The 17,121-nt window shown below is 41.9% G+C and overlaps 1 protein-coding gene across 3 annotated transcripts; it reads left to right on the plus strand.

Moving 5' to 3' along the window:
• Window positions 1-261: 261 nt before the first annotated feature.
• Window positions 262-10,740, plus strand: NQO2 (N-ribosyldihydronicotinamide:quinone dehydrogenase 2). 3 transcript variants are annotated; one of them, XM_082752331.1, is made up of 7 exons: window positions 262-488; window positions 953-1,012; window positions 2,657-2,821; window positions 4,394-4,524; window positions 6,887-7,000; window positions 8,689-8,790; window positions 9,960-10,739. In XM_082752331.1, the coding sequence occupies exons 2-7, from the start codon at window positions 1,006-1,008 to the stop codon at window positions 10,131-10,133; spliced, it is 693 nt and encodes a 230-aa protein (XP_082608457.1). In that variant the 5' UTR covers window positions 262-488; window positions 953-1,005; the 3' UTR covers window positions 10,134-10,739. The 3 variants fall into 3 exon arrangements, with proteins under 3 accessions (XP_082608457.1, XP_082608456.1, XP_082608455.1); XM_082752330.1 differs by having other exon boundaries at window positions 360-488; window positions 960-1,012; XM_082752329.1 differs by lacking the exons at window positions 262-488; window positions 953-1,012 and adding an exon at window positions 1,580-1,733 and having other exon boundaries at window positions 9,960-10,740.
• Window positions 10,741-17,121: the final 6,381 nt, after the last annotated feature.

The raw sequence follows: 17,121 nt of genomic DNA on the forward strand, positions 1-17,121 counted from the left end.
CTCTGTTACCAGAGGGGATGAAAAGACAAAAATAAAGCATCCTACCCGAGAGAAAGTAAACTGAGGCTGTGTTTCCTGAGTCCCTGCCCAGTTTTTTACCACACTGCTTCCCACATAAGCAGGAGAGCATCACCCAGCAGGATCTGGACTCCGGCTTTATGCTCAGCATGCTGGCAGCTGGTGAGCAACTGCTGCGGCCCCAAGTTTCCGCTAGGGTCACTTCCCATTTCTGGACACCGCTGTCCCCAGTGCCGGCGGCACTGTGCATGTTACCTTCTCCTGGAGGAGCCGGGGAGAGAGCCGAGGGCTTTGTGTCTCCCCTAACGCAGCACAGCTGGTGGAAAACACCAGCAGGGCAAGGTTTGCACAGAGGTTTTCTGCACACCCGCTGCGAGAGGACGCGGGTGGCTCTGTCACTCAGTGCCAGGGGACCTGCTGGTGTCTGCCCCGGTTTCTCCCGTCCGAACCGAGCCCCAGCACCACTGCGGGTAAAGCCATGGGGGAGGCAAGGGGGCCACGGCGCTGTCCCGGGTGGGTGGCAGGGCTGTGTGGGAGGGACAGGGGGTGAATGGGCCTGACACCAGTTTTTAGAGGAAAAAACGAGAGCACTCTCCGCCTTTTCCTTTGTGGAGGCTTTGGAGAGTGACGCAGCACGTCCACGTTCACCGAGCGGGGAGCTGCGCTTTGCTAAGCGCAGCAGCAACAGCTCCACCGGGCACTCTTGTGGCCTCTGCCAAAAGCTGAATGTGAGGGGACGTGCTCGCTGAGCAGAGGTCAGCCAGCCCAGCAATATTTGCCAGAAGAGCACACGTACGGCCTGCCTGCCCTCCCGCAGGCCTACAGCCCGTTCGGCACCACGCAGCACGGCGCTCCCAGCCAGGTGGTACCGTGCTGGTAGCTGCCTCTGCACCTCCTCGTGCTGCTTACAACACGAGCAAATCTGCTGTTTGAGTTCACAGGCCGTGCTGGATTCTCAGGAGAGAAGCTACCAAGTGCTGCTGGAAAATGGCAGGTAAGAAAAAAATACCAATAAGGATGCTATTCGCTTCAGTCCTGGGCACACTGCTATATGGAATACCTGCAGGGTTTACTCGTGACACTAAAGCTTTTTTATTTTTTTCAAATCACCACAATTTCTTCAGTAAAGGATGCATTTGAAAACTCCAATCTCACCACTATTCGAGTGCCTCAACTCCACTGCAAGGGAAACAAACTAGCACCTTGCAGAATTAATCCTCTGGCATCTCTGAGCTCATCATCCCCAGCCACTGAGCTGCTTATTTGCTGAGAGCTAGTGAGACCAGCAAAAAAGCAACTGCTCCTACAATGAGCAAGCAAGCAGTGCTCTAAATAGTTTATACACTTGCTAAATTTGTGGTAGCATCTAACCACAAATTGTAGTAGACTTCTGGCAAAGGTAGTAGAAATCACTACCTCTTATAATTTATGTTAAAAAAAAAAAAAAAAAAATTTTTTTTTTTATGTTAAAAATTTATGTTAAAAAAAAAAAAAATTGTTCAAAAAATTGGTATTGTTTTTTCAAACCTTCAGCACTGGTTCTTGTACCTCTGACACCGCAAACTTACCTGCTGCCCTGATGGTGGTCTGGGACATGCAGCTCATGTCCACTGAATTCAGGAGATACCTGTTACAGATCGGCAGAAAGGAGCCAAGAGCTGCATATTTTGCAGATCCAGACATTTTCAATAATCCCTGGAAATCCTCTTATGTATGTATGTACAAACATATTACCCCATAAGAATACTTTACCTTTCCCTTGTGTTCAGTGATGAATTATTATTTTTTTTTAGAGAATTATTAAAGTTGAACAGGCTATATACCATAACATTTTGAACAAGTAAGCTCTAATACACCTTGTGGATCAGTTTAAGCGGACACATCCTAACATATCCATCTTGCCACTCAGTTTAGATTAAACCTGCTTTATTTTGAGATACAACAGACAGCTCATTGACACATCTAAGAAAAAAATCAAATCACTTTCTACTGCAGTCTCTGTGAAGATGCTGAAGTGGGACAGTGGCATCTGAAACATCTACCCTGAGGTTGTCACTTGCACAGCACTGCAACAGAAGACGTAGGGAACCCGCAATGCAGTAGAAGGATGCTCTGAACTCTCAGAAATTGTTTCCACAATAGTCTGAGAGAACATAAATTGGCACTGCTTTGATCCTATCCTGTCCCTCATTCTTGCTCTGTAGCTATTGTGACTCTGCTCAGGGAGCTAAGCCAGAAGAAAGCTGTTTGATTTTTTGTTTTGTTGTTGTGTAAGGAGAGAGTTTTTGAAGGAATGAGCTGAACACAAGTGCTGGCTCAAGAGGATGGACCATGCCAGAGGAGAAGTGGGAAAGCCCTGAGTGCACTGATGTAGGGCAGTGTGGCCTGCTCTGGAAAGGCACCTACTGCCCACTGAGCCCTGCCTAGGAAAACCCAGCATAGCACAATATTGCTGAAGGGGTGGGGAGGCATTTACTGATTCATTCCTCTGCTGGGCACGAGTCAAATGCTGGCATTATCAGTTCTGCACTGCTTGGAAATCACAGTACAGAAAAACGAAGAACCTGGCCCTGGCTCCACAAACTCTTTCGTATCTGCCTACCTCAAAGGTGTCTTCTGCTTTTCTTTCTGCCTCCAGGGAGAAAAGTCCTGATAGTCTATGCACACCAAGAGCCCAAGTCTTTGAATGGATCTTTGAAGACAGTTGCTGTGGAAGAATTAAGCAAACAGGGCTGCACTGTCACGGTGTCTGATTTATACGCGATGCAGTTTGAGCCAAGAGCAACAAGAAATGACATTGTTGGTAAGTCTAGCCAAAATACTTTATTCATTTTTTTTTTTTTTTTTGAGACTGACATTAATCTTATCTATGCTGCTGCACTGACAAGCTAGAACCCATGCTGTTAGGTGCATTCTGAAAAATTGTTGCTATTATTTCATACAAATATACTCCAAATAACAAGACCTGTTTTTTTTTTTTTATTTTCTGTAAGCACTGACCAAGAAATGCCAGTGTAGGAACATAACTATCACCTGTTTTTAAAAAAATCTGATGAAAAACGGCTCTTCAATTAGAGAGAGGAAACACATCTGTAGTGCAGACCTGTAAAACAGTGTTTTGCTTTTAGACCAAAATAAATGAGGAATGGTATTGTTTTCCTGGTACTTGCAGTCAACTGAAGAGACATTCAAAGAAACATGTTCTCTTAATGAACAATATTACAAATTCCTATAGCAAATTAGCTCCAGACACTCAAGTACACAGGCTTTTGAGTTGTTTTGGCACCTTCCAGCAACCTTGATAGTGCGTGATTATTAAAAATGACTAGAGGTTGCAGCTGAGACTTGAGAATAATAGCAATGATCTTGTTAGGCTTATGGAATATTTTCATGATTAAGAAAGTTCCACCGTGCTCTTAATAGCATTTAGCCCCAGTACTTTTTCTGGTCAGGAAAAGCAAAGCTATGACATAATCTGAGAGAACTTTAGAACAAGAATTCTTTAGAACTAGAATCAAAAAGAAATAGCACAGGCCTAATGCAAGCATCGGAAAAAAAATAAAATAAAAAAATAAAAAACCCACTTGTTAATGATGAAATGTAAGCATTTCTAAAAGTCCACTCATGAATACGAACCTTGACTCACAGTAAGGTTAGTTACTGAGAGGCAAAAATGCATTAGCACTTGCCAGAACCAACCTCTGATGTAAGTTTCCGATCCCATTCTATGATGTACTTAGCTTCGTTCACGAGGTTACTACTTCTACTACTTCTGCCTTCCACTGCTTGTCACCCGTCCTTCTGCTAGAGGCTGACAATCTGCTAGTTCAATCAGCAGGAACGAATGTGCATGTCTGGTTCAGACACACTTGGCTCAGCTCACCCAACTGTAGCACAGTCAGCAGAGTCAGCCTTTACTGGCTCCCCCAGCCCCTGCTGAGTTTCCAGAGAGGCTGAAAAGCAGCTACATAGCGCTTGTGACTGCGGAGTGGTTTCAGTGATCCCTAATGCAGAGGCAGAGCAATTAGCAAAATTATCTTAAATCCTCTGAAATCATCTACCTGCATCGCCAGAGTCTAGAGCCAAGCTTAGGTCCTCTTTTTGCACATCATATTCTGTCTCCTACAGAAAGGTAAAAGTTTTAGTACTCTCAGATAATCTATCCCTCTCCAGTTTACAATCAAGTCATCATCTGTCAGCTGTGATGATACAGAACAGCTTTTTTTTTAAAAAAAAAAAAAAAAAAAAAGAAAGTGGGACAAAATCAGAAAGTAGTACCTCGATTCAGAACTGTAGATCACAACCTGTGTTTAATTCTTACCTGGCTACAGGGCTAGGAATGGAGAAAGCAGTGACCATGCCCTTCTATCCACAGATTGCTTGCACAACTCAGATGAGTTCAATTACGGAGTGGAGACCTGGGAAGCTTACAAGAGAGGAGGTTTGTCCGATGATTTGATTGAAGAGCAAAAGAAGGTGCAGGAAGCAGACTTGCTGATTTTTCAGGTCATCATTTTAAATTGTATTAAAAGGCTTCAGTTGTAACGTACAGGGTTGAAGAAACCAAAAGCAGCAGTAAGTAAGAAGATTACAGATTTCATTAGGAACACTGCATCTAGCCAGAGTAATAACAGGCGGTAGCTCAGCCATCTACATAGAATAGTTTTTACCCAGCATAGCAATTTCAAGGTGTCAGGCTTTTCTGATATGATACATGTTTTTAGAAAAAAAAAATATCAAAAACACTAGATCATGTGTGAGTATTATTAGTTCTGGCACAATATGAATTTTTCACACAAATAATGGCTCCACGCTGACATTTTTGGTGACTAGGAAGACATCTGAAATCAGATATTTAAAACACACACGTAAAATTCATACCTGCACTTCACTTAAAAATTAACATTCAAAAACTACACGGTCAGACTACTTTTGTGAAGACTGCTCCTCATGCCACCTGCACTCTAAAGCAATTGCAAGGAGCAACTCAGATCGGAAAGGATCGAGTGCAAAATAATACTATAATTCTATATATAAGAACCGTGCCATATTATCAGGCAGCCTGACGGTATCCTCTTGTCTGGGAGCGCAAGAAAAGCAAGCATAGATCTACACACAGAAGAGCGTGTTGGGCCTTGAGGTGACCCTGCGAAGTTTTAAGCTTGGGATATGGTAACAGACACCCAACCATCAGCTGTAGGGACAAGGACTTTATCTCTAAGCAGCAGTAGAGTAACAAGCACAGATCAGTAGTACGATTGTACGAGTAGCTATGACAGCAAATCCAGTGACTCACCAGTACCGGGCCAAACTCAACATCTGGATGCACAAAGAGGTATACAACCATGGCTATCAGGCAGGCCAGCAGGGCATGGCTTCTTTTCTGGGCAAGCAGCTGGGAGCAGCCAGCAGGCCTGGGGAATTCTGACTTTCCCAATTGTGCTGCCCTCGTCCATTGCTGAGTTGCAGAAGCACTGTCTGGAGTCGCTAACCGATCATTACACCTCACCCCTGCTCTCCTCTCTGCCGGTTACGTCTTTGGTGTGCACGGGGCACAGGGATATCACAGAAAGCAAAACGAGCCCCACAACGTAGAAACAAAGTTCCCTGTGTGAGACAGATGCTTGGGTGCAGAGTAGCTCCTAAATGAAACAGTGGGGTGAAACATGTCACATACTTGTGCAAACGCAGTCAATGGCAAGGATAAAGTACACAATGTACTGTCATCCAGAGTGCTGACAGCTGAGAGGCCCTGTGTAATAAAAACAAAAAATAATCTGACCATATTCACAACCAGACTGTTGGCCTTAGGCACAGCCTATCTATATTCCACTGTCCCGTTCTAGATGAAATCTAGGATGTGACTATATCTCAAGCACGCATTTCAACATATGCTGTTGTAATTTTCACAATATTGCTTCTGAGATTACTAAAACATCCCCGGAAGGAAGTGGTTGCTTTCTACTTTCTGTCCTTAAAATACTATGCAGAGTTGAGTGTGTTCTGGTGCAGAAAAATACATAAATAAATAAAAATAAAATAAAAATCAGAAAGAAAAGAAAAGAAAGAAAAAAACCTCTTAAAGATACTGCAGAGTAATTTAAAATTTACTATAGCCTAAACTCACCACTTCCAAAGATCATGGTGACTGGCCATTTCTACGCAGTTTCCATCTTGATTTAAGCCATATGCACATAAGCTTCTAATAGAATTTCTTCTTTCACACTGCACAGTGTACAAAGGTTTCAGAAGAGCAATTCATCCTAGAACAGAAGTCCATTAAGCGTTCAAGACAATGCAAATAAGACATGGTGATTTTAGGCTGTAGACCCATGGGCTAACTGGAGGATCGAGGAACAGAGCCCTACTGTTAGAGAGGAGGCTTTCTTCTCAGGAGGAGTTATCATGTCAGATACTACGGCACTTGTCAGAGGACTGTCAGATCAGAACTGATCACCAGACGTCAGTCCCGGTAACAGGGCTCTCTGTGCCATTTTGGCAGCACTAACCATTAGCATATACATGTACGCTCCTTTCGCATTTCAACCATCGGAGACACAATTCTGTACAGCCTTAAGCCTGAATTAAGTGACACCTTCCTGCCTTATCGTTTTCCAGCTTTCACTTGTGTGGAAGCCCTCACATTCACCATGGTGTCAATGCACTGCAGCTGTTTAGCTAGGTACCTGAGACTACCACAAGCAGGGCACTTCAGTTATTTTTGCCAAGCAAAGTTACTGCCTCTCCTTCCTGGAAGAAGGCATGTACAAGGTCTGAACAGATTAAGAGAACAGGACACTGCCTACAGACCAGGCCTTAGGATGCCCTGGATTCTCTGTATTAACAAGGTAATTTTCTTTTTGTTTAGTTTCCCTTGTACTGGTTCAGCATGCCAGCAATCATGAAGGGCTGGATGGACAGAGTCTTGGTCCAAGGATTTGCTCACGAATTCCCCAACTGTTATGATTCCGGTTTGCTGAAGGTATGCTTCTGAAAGTGTTTTATTAAGACCGAGATCTTTGCAATGCACTTCAGTAGCAGTCTTTCTTTTCCATTACGTTTGTATAAAGCTTTCGCTTTCAGCTCTCCTAAAAGCAGACCATAGCTTTTTCTGTGAAGGAATGACTTATTTTCTTGAAACCTGTGGCTTATTCTGGCCTTCAGTATTAGACTTACATTAATTCAGGTCTTGGAAGTTGAATTTCTTATCAATCCAAATGTATCCTGAGCAGCACGCAACAACTGCTCTAGTGGTAGCACAAGGAGGTACAAAAACTTCTTCCCAGTCTATTACAAGGACTGATTCCCTCAGCTCTCTCCAAAACACTTTCCTGATATGAGTTCTCTGCAAAATGTTGCAAAAGGGAGACACGAATAAAATGAATCACTTTATAGCTGAGGGGGAAGAAGGCAAGTGCCATGCACCTTGAAGCAGTTGTGCTTGATTATTACAGAAGCCTAAATATACTAGTTCAGGCTAGCGGGGCTGTAGCAGGTCAGCATTTCCAAACAGAGAGCTAGTGCCTAGCCCTTGATATACCACGGTATTCCAGAGTAGCTGGATGATTAACATCATCCATCAACATCATGCATCAACAGAAACTTCATCTTCAAAATAAAAATACTTCAGGAAAGCGTGTGGGGGAAGCTTGGCTTAAGTATTGGTGACAGACTCTTATTTTCAATCAGTCCTTGCTTATTCTACACAAACTAAGAAAAGCCATGGGTTTAGGTCAAGCTTAGCACTCTTCTTACAGCTCTGTAACGACAATTCTATAGGTAAAATATTCTGACATGCATAAACAGGAGAGTACATGAACAAAACGTGAGGTAGAAACTTTGTATCCCTGGAAAGTCTATGAAAAAGAGAAGTGATTTTTTAGTATAAAAACCTGTATGGTTAATTTTTGAGGTAAAGGTTTAAGCTGTTGTGTTCTTGGTTAGGATATGGAGAACACATATAAATAAGGAACACAGTTCTCGTGTCAGAAAGTAACTGGAAAATGATCCTAATTTGATGAAGTTTGATGAAGTGGCCATTCTGACAGCTCTCAATAATAAAGCTCTAGTAATACATTGTCCCCCATATGATTAGAAGCAAAGCAGTTGTGATACTGCACCATCATGCCACCCAAAAAAAAAAAAAAAAAGTATTTTAATTATGGGAGGTAAGACAGAGAGAAGTGCTGAGCACAAGCCCATGGCCAACACCAGAGTTATAGGATTAGAAGAAAAAATGTGGTTTTAGAACACCTGAATGTTCCAAAAGTGAGGAGCAAGCCCAGATCTGAACTGGGATTGTAGCACACAATTTCTGCTTTCAGGAAAGCGAGGAATAAAGATATCCACAGTAGTGAAGTGCTTTCCAGCCAGAGTTTTCCAAACATTTCACAGGAGAGAACAAGGGTCAGCTCTGCTTCATACAAGGCTGTCAGTACATGTAATTCCTTTTCTTTTCAATCAGCCTCTGCCCAAAGCCCTGGCATGCAGTCTGCTGTTCAGGTGCATGCCTTCAGTCTGTGACTCGGAGCCACTGCTAAACTCAAGGTTTGCGGAAGGGGACACCTGCAGAAACTGATGCTGCCCAGCTTCCCATGAATCTCTCTTGAACTATTCAAACAGTCTTTTTTTTTTTTTTTTTTTTTTTGATGTTGTTGTTTTTAATTCTAGAATAAATTAGCCCTGTTTTCTTTCACCACTGGAGGAAGCAAAGAGATGTATGCAAAAGGAGGTATCAATGGTGATATTCGCTATCTCCTGTGGCCCATGCAGGTAGAGCTATGAATATTTGGTTGTTACTTGTCTGCATTAATTTTTATTATTTAATTTGTTTTAGAAACTGTATTGATGCTTATTTGATGAAAAATATATTCATAGTTAGCTCTATAATAAAAAATAATTAGTCATTTACAAGCATCTGTAAGTTATCGCTGGGCCCTAAAATCCTGAGACTTCTTTAAGAGTCCACAGACTTTTAAATTTGTTTTGTGCCTCTTCCTCTAAACTGGAATCTAGAGAAAGCTTATAATGTCTATCTTTTTAATTTCTCTAGTGTAATAGGATTTCCTTTAGCCTCGGCACACAGGGTTTCTTTTCCCTGTAGCTACCTGATTCACATAGGATGCGGGACAGGAGGGCACTCGCACATTATCCTGGCATTTACAATCAGCATACAACAGTTAGCATGTCTTGTCTTATTGCTACCCTTTTGCCAGAGGTAGAAGTAGTGCTTTCAGGAATTTAAGTGGCAAGGCAAATTGCAACGACCAGTGTTTGATATAATACAATGAATGTGTTTTGATTTTACTGGAAATTCCCTGCTCTCCAAACCCTTTTGATTACTAGCTGTGTGCCCTTGCGAGGCTATCTAGCTGCACAGCTTGCAAGTCAACGTAACAAAGAATGCTATATGCAGCTGCAAATTCAGACAGACACGGAGGGAAAAAGGCAAGTTGAGCTGATTTCAAAGGCACAAATACTCATTCAGAATTGTGTGGCTATGCTGGAGGCAAAAGGCTAAAAAAATACATAAAAGGAGATGAGAAATGTGCTGCAACCCTGAACAATCCGTGGAGATTCAAGCAGCGTAATAAACTTCAGGCTGTCTCTGATCTTTGCAAATTTAATAGAAAATGGCAGCCAAAGAGAACAATTCTATGGATTTAGTAGCACTTAAAAATTAATTTCACAGAGCAGAATAAATTAATATGGCTTTATCTTTCAGTGTGTTGTATGTCATTCTGCATAATGCCTAGCTTTCAACACAAGCTGCCAAGGCAAACAATGAACTTGTGCAATTTATTTCCCTTCTCCTGATAAACGCACAGAATTAGAAAACCTGCCGTATCGGGTCAGAGGAAGTTTCAGAACTGAATACTGCACATGCTCAAATTGAAAGTGAAAAGCTAACTGAGGCATTTCTCTGTTTGCTTTGGATCTAGCATGGCATCATGCACTTCTGTGGTGTCAAAGTCCTTGAGCCTCACATCTGCTTCGCTCCCGAATATGTCTCTGAGGAGAAAAGGAAGGAGATGCTGCTTGCTTGGGCCCAGCGTCTGAAGACTCTTTGGAAGGAAGAACCCATAAACTGCTCTCCTGAGTGGTATTTCAAGTAATGTTCAGACACAGGACTACAGAGAAGAATGTTCCCATTCTTTCTGGTGCTTCATCGCAACATCTGAATGCTGACCTCGTAATCCATACACATTGTAGGTATCTTGAGTACTACGGCTAGCAGCTTAGCTGGCAATAAAGAATTTATCTTTATTTCCTGAGGGATTCTTTTCAATGATGAGTGCACAACTCTTTGTGAAGAATTATCCTTGCTCATATAAACAGTGACATCCTGCCTGCAAGCGGTTGGTAACACAAGCGGTATTTAATTGCAGATTATACCATTGTTGCTAACAAAACAGTAAAGCACGTAGCCAAGCTTAACACTCCTTGTACGAACAGCCACTTTTTTTTTTTTTGTTTAATTGGCCAGGGAATGTACTGCCTACGCTCAGCCTCATTATGGACAAACCTGCTCCTTCAAACGGGAGATCTACACTCGTGCCTTTGAGCCATGAAGCCAGATTGTGAATAATGCGAAAGGATGTACAGTTGCACAGTGACTTAGACAACTGGAAAGCTTTCTTGGCAGCTTAGGCTTTTCTGTATACTTACAAATATATTAAAGCCAAGACACGCCAGAAAAGGAAAGGAGCAAATAAAAATATTCCACAGTAGTACAAATATGTATTGCTTTTTTTTTTTTTTTTTTTTTTTTTTTACAGCATAGCTTCTACTTGTAAAGTAAGCAGTTTCCTAAAATCAAAGGGAACTGACTATTTTTATTACTCTATTTAGAGACAAAAGAGAATTACATCTATTCCCTGCCCTTGCACACCAGCCAGCATTGCTATTCAGGTCTGGTGAGCTTGGTGCATCCCCTACACCGTGAGTATAAGATGTACCTGTCAGTTGGAGGGCCAGAAAGCCCTCCCAAAAAACTGCAGAAGCACTGTCTATGTATGGGCCATGACATAAAAAAAAAAAAAAAAAAAAAAAAAAAAAAAAAAGATTTTGCTTCTTGATATCTGGGAATCTTATCTTGAACTTTACTGGAATAATTTTTTCTTGCTTAGCTACATAATTTATTGCTTTGATAAACTTACCTAACAGCTGACTTTGCACTTTGATATTGAAGGAATGTAGCCAGAATAAGAGACAGTCTGAGTCACCGTGGAATGACACTCGGCCCTCCGCAAACAGAGCATGCATGCTGCAGCCTTGTTACGCCCCACCCTTAGGTTTCTTTAAGGATTGTGAGCAATAAACATGCCAAGCCCAGGCTGGGAAGGGGCAGAGTTATCTAACACTCCAGACGGGGAATTGCTAGAGCAGGGAAAGAGACATGTTCCTGTTTGTCACTGTATGAGGTGAAGGGCTGCTGGACCGGGAAGCAGCACTACTCCAGGCTGTTCCAAGTGTCTGCTTCAGTGTGTATGACTCACAGGCCATACATTACCCAAGCAAGAATTTTGCCTTGGTTCAATAAGCCTTGTGTATGAAAGTGAAGTGGAATAAAATAGAAAATATTACCTGCACGAGTTGTAGGGAAAGCATATTCTTGCCTAAAGGACATAATGAAATCAACTTCAAGTTAGCTAAAGAGGGGCTGAAAGACAAATAAAACCCTGTCCAAAAGAAAATACAGTCAAATGCAGAGAAAAACTAAAGCTTGACCACATATAACTAGTTGCTTTGGAGGGGAGCAGTTTGTTGGAAGATGAACAAAAAGATCTGTATTCCTCAGAGTATCTTCAGATTTGTAGAACAGAATTTTAAGATTTTCTGCATTTTATAATCACAAGATTTTCCTTGCCAGAAGACAGATGAGTATTTGGTATTGAAAACAATCTCAGCTTACCTGGAAATTCTTCCATTCTCTATCGCTAACCAGAAATATCTGATCCAGCCCTTTGGCTGACAAATTAGTGAGTGAAATCACATATATCCACAATACCTGAACAGACTCTTAAAAAGAAAATTTCTTGTTACTGTTTGGTTGGCAAGAATTTACAATGCGTATTAAAAAAATCCCAGTTACGAGTTACTGCCAAGCACAGAGTCCCACCACAAAGACCTCCCAGGCCAAAATATCTGCTCAGTGAAGACACTAACTCCATAGGAAAGAACACTCGGGGGTAAATAATGACTCACAGTGCTGCACAGTCCATTTCCCTCTTGCTTTTCACAACGTCAGAGTGACCTGACTAGTTAACACAACAGTAAAATCTTATATTCTAAAAATGTGGAGACTAAAGACATTATTCACGGTCAGTGGAATACTTAGTGTTATTTCCTAAAGACAGCTCGTGAAACTATATCAGCATATCCTGTATGTATTACTTCCTGCAGAGGAGTTCACACCAGATACTTGGGAGAAGGTGGAACTGAGGTGTTACGCAGCACGCCAGGAGGCGTCTCCATCAAAGCAATCAAGACCAGCAGATAACCCTCTTCTTTTTTGTTTTAACAGTAAAACCTAATTTCAAATTCTGAAAACCTGCAGCTTCCTAAGTTCTTCCTTAATTACATCCATGAAGGAAATAAAGCTTATGAGAAAATAGACACCAGCTTAAAACTTCTTGAGGGACACGGTTTGGTGATGGGACTCCGTAGGCCACGTTAGCAGTTTGACTTGATGATCCTGAAGGCCTCTTCCAACCCCGATGCTTCTAGATGCAAATAGCATAGTTGTATAGGCGAGGAATCATCCTTATCTTTACTGCACTCAGTTACCAGAATATTTGAGAAAGAAGGAAATGGATATGAAAGCAGAAGTTGCAACATCAAACAAGATGTTGCTGTATTGGATAAACTGCAGTGCTTAGTGGGCTCGACTGTTAGATAAAGAATCTCAGATTAACGTATATGATGAAGATACACTTCTGGATACCACGTGGCACATGCGTGCCAGCCCCCTCACACATGTGGTAGTATTAAGTGCCTATATTATACTGACCATATGTAATGTAAGCATACAAGGCTGGCCAAGCTAGGTCTGAATAAAGATTCTCCAAACCTGAGTGTTTTCTCCACAGTGGTAAATAGGCCAGGAAGAGTGAGAACTTCCTCTGAATGCTGTCCCAGCCTCTGACTATATTTACTTTAGGGGATTTCCTGAGCTATGTATGTTTTCTCCACATTTACCAGCCCCAGCAGATCTCTTCTCTGTATTTTGCTCAGTCTTCCCGTGGATTTATGCCAACTTTAAGCAGCCAATGCTCTTCAGCAAAGTTCAGCAGGTCAGCTTTTTTCTTGCGTGAAGCTTTGGAGTTGGTGGGAGACTGAGGGTGAAGAACCTGCTTGCCAGTAGCTTCATTGGATTCCTCCCAGTCAACAGTAAATGCTCAGTCCCATCCATTCATCCGGATGACACTTATTTTGTAGACATACATCACTTTGCCTCCTAAATAATATTTTTCCCAGGCTGTGGGAAAAAGTTCACTTATTCTTAAAGAAGGCAGCACTGGCCTTTGGTGATCCTTTTGTTGTTTTTTTTTTTTTTCCTCTTCTGAACTCTTCCTATCTCCCTGTCACTTTATGGAGGAGAGCGGACCAGAAGCACATGCAGGGTCCACAGGGTGACTCTTGCATTCGCTTGACTTTCTCTGCTCCTCTCCTAATAAGCTCTGACGTATGATTTACTTTTTTGACTGCTGCTGAGCTAGTGATTTCATTTGTTATAACCCCAGATCTTGGCTGACAGTCTTAATGGTCAACTCAAGACCGTTATTTTATACATCAGTTCAGGGTAACTTTTTCTTATTCATGTCCTCTCCTTTATATAACTCAATTTTCACTTCTTGTTTCATTGCCTGGTCACTCAACAATTTTTCCCACAACTCATCACAATCTGTTTTCCGTGTCCCCCATCCTCCAAGTAATTTCTATCATCAGCAAACTTTCTCAACCTCAGTGCTCATATCCTTTTCCAGGTCACTTATTTTCAACAGCTCGAATCCCTGCAGAACCTCACTTGAAACCTCCCCCTGTTCTGAGAACTATCTACTGTTGTCCTCTTTGTGCTATCTTTCAAACATCTGTCCATGCTCTATCCTTCTCTCTTAACCTTACCTGCTTAGATTCCCTCAAAAATTCTGATAGGAAACTTTGTCAAAAACCTCCTGAAAATGTGAGTAGACTGGATCATCATTCTCCACATGCTTTAAGTCCTCATGAAGTGAACTCTACATGAACACCATTCCAATTTAAAAGCCATCATGGTGAGGGATATATGATGGGGCAGGGAAATAAACCAAGAACAACTATTCAGCTGTAACTCTCTGCAGTCATCTCAGTCCTCATCTCTGTAGTCTTTTCTCATACAGAAACTGTTCCCTGGACCACATAATTCCTGTCAACTTCTTTTCGTGTCACATCTACCTCTTCCATATCTGTTCTGAGAAGACGCAATCAGAGCTGTGAGCTGTGTCTAGCACGTGGACACCTACCAGGCTAAGCCATACTTCCTGAAGGTCTCTTTTTCCAGGTGCTTTGGAAGCCAGCCAGCTGCACTTGACAGCTGGGGCTGAGCCAAGTGTTACTGTGCTGACGTGCTGGGGCACGTGCCTGTCAAACACAGCCCCTTTCAACACTCGAGGGAGGATTTTCACAGATAGAAAAGCAATAGAGAGCAATCTGTGGTTAATAAGGAAAGAGAAAGGAAGTGACAGTATTGGTTTCTTAGTAGTACTGGAAACATCGCAGCCATTTTGATCTACACAATTTCTGCTCATCTAAACCACAATACACTAAAAGCCACATGTAGACTTGTCAAAGCAGCATTGATTTCATCAGAATAAGGCTAGACTTAAGTGAGCAACTTCAGCTGTTTCAGGTTAGGGAGAAGAGCATAATGGCAACATGCTGCCCTGTTCCAGTTGGTCTGTTTTGTTGTTGCTGTCGCAGCTGAGCCTCCCCTCCCACACTCTTTCAGGCAATGCTCTGTCTTTTTCCTTTTAAATCAGGTGTGTTACTACAAAGATCAACTGAGAGCATTCCCAGCCTTACTTCCAAGACTCAAGTCAAAACGTCTAAAAGCACCTTTGCCTACAAATATTCAGGCAAGAAGTATAGGCAACTCAGGCAACTCAGCCTAGAGCAGTACCCTCGCATTTCAGAAGTTTAATTTTGGGTCCTTTAGTCTAGCAGCAGTAGTTGATCATTTCACAAGCAAGTCCTGGAAATATCTTTTCCTGTAATAGTGTTGTTGCTTCCATTTTTCGTCTACTGGTGTTCGTGTATTTACGGAAACATTCTCCATAGAACAAAATACAAGGAAATGCCTAATAATGGTGTCACAGCACTTGGTGCAGACTGACATTAAAAAATTAGTAATTGCAAATACTAGTAAAGTGCTTATATCTTTGAGCAGCACTACTTAGTAAAATAATTGTTCCTGACCAGGTATTTCCAACCATCCTAAGACATGTTTAAACTCATCCAGATTCATCAGGAGTTGTGTAATGTTGTTTGAACCCACAGGAATTCAGATCTCTTTGAAAAACTCCATCAGGAGAGAGAAAACCAGCTTCTTCTCCGGGACCATGCAACCAAAGTACCTCATAGCTGTTTCTGAATTACCAATTGCCCTTGATGAAATGGGAAAGCATTTTGTTAATAACTGATGTAGAGAAGAAAACAAGGACTAGCCAGCAACACTGTCACAGAGAACTGCCACACCTGCACATGCAACTTACTCCAGAGGAATGTGCACTGCAAAGGTGTTGCCTTCACTGGAACTCATCATGAAGTCAAGAGGAAGGCAATTCCTCTTAATACACTCCACACTTACACCTTCATATTTCTGTTGCTAGGCCACAGCTCAGCATCGAGGGAGGACCTCAGAAGATCTTTTCAACTTATCAGCAATAGAAAATTGTGGCTGCAGTCAGCCACAACCAACGGTGGTTCCCAGGCCCCCTGGGGCACTGCGCTCTGCAGCCGTGCTCCCATGTGTCAACACTGTCGGTCACACGGTGCTGCAGATTCTCCCTCCTCTGCCCTCTGGGGCTTCAGGAAAGCATAATAGAAGTTTTGTTGAATTGGTGGGTCAAAACTAGCTAAAAAGTCATGGCTTCTTGTGCCATGAGCTTACCGTGATTTGATTTTATTATTAAGATTAATAAGGCAGGTAACTATTCCAGGTAGCCTTGGTCTAGCACTGTGTAGTTTTGATATTTTCTATTTATCAGCCCCCATGAGAGGTATGATGGAACCTGCAAGTTTCACATCCATGGTTGGCAACAGCAATTTTCATCCTGCTGACAAGGAAAACAGCTACATGCAAAAAGAAAAAAAGGCTACTGGAATTATATGTATTTACATTTTTTCCTGGTGGCTGAGGGTTTTATTACAAAAAATAAAAAATAAAAGTTTCAACTAAAGGAAAATAAACCCATTAGGTTGCTTTTTGTTTTCATTAATACCAAAATTAAATATTTCTGCTCATGTAAAGACATCATTGTGAAAAGCATTAAAGCAGTATTGACCTTATCCACATGATGGATAACCATCCTTTCTTCTCCATCAGAATTAAGAGATTCCTACGTAAATTCAGATTGCATTTTTGGATCAATTTATTTTCCCTATTCATTTCAAGAAGGGATGTGATAACTAGCAACACTGAGCCCTCTTGAGTGCGAACTAATAAATGTTAATTTCTGTCTTTTTTTTTGCCTCATGCTTGTTGGTAAATCACAACCGAACGAGACTGAAATGTTTTTAACCACACAATTGTTACAAATTTAGCCATTTTACTTCCTGTCTTTAGCCCGCATCTTCAGCCATATATCTAATGCAAAGTGCAGAAGAAGGAAAAAAAAAAAAAAATAGTAACAAAGAAACCCAGAAGGAAAAGGTTGTCCAAAATAGTTTGCAAATTTTGGGATTGGCAACAGAAGACCAGAACTGCTTGACCTTCCCATGGCTATGAGAGACACCACGTCTGGATTTACTTTGCTTTATTTAATTGACAAACATCCCAGGTTTTCTGGACCTCCAAAGTCCTTCACAGCCGAGGAGGAATCCTACCCAGGAGATGGCCAGCAC

Source organism: Aythya marila (genome assembly GCF_965140915.1).
Source record: "Aythya marila genome assembly, chromosome: 2".
NCBI lineage: Eukaryota > Metazoa > Chordata > Aves > Anseriformes > Anatidae > Aythya > Aythya marila.

Bases quoted from the DNA above. Each gene is read 5' to 3' on its own strand.
- NQO2 (XM_082752329.1), top strand. From the start codon at position 1,598: ATGGTGGTCTGGGACATGCAGCTCATGTCCACTGAATTCAGGAGATAC. The intron at 7,001-8,688 runs GTATGCTTCTGA...TTTTAATTCTAG, and splicing joins ATGATTCCGGTTTGCTGAAG to AATAAATTAGCCCTGTTTTC. The intron at 8,791-9,959 runs GTAGAGCTATGA...CTTTGGATCTAG, and splicing joins ATCTCCTGTGGCCCATGCAG to CATGGCATCATGCACTTCTG.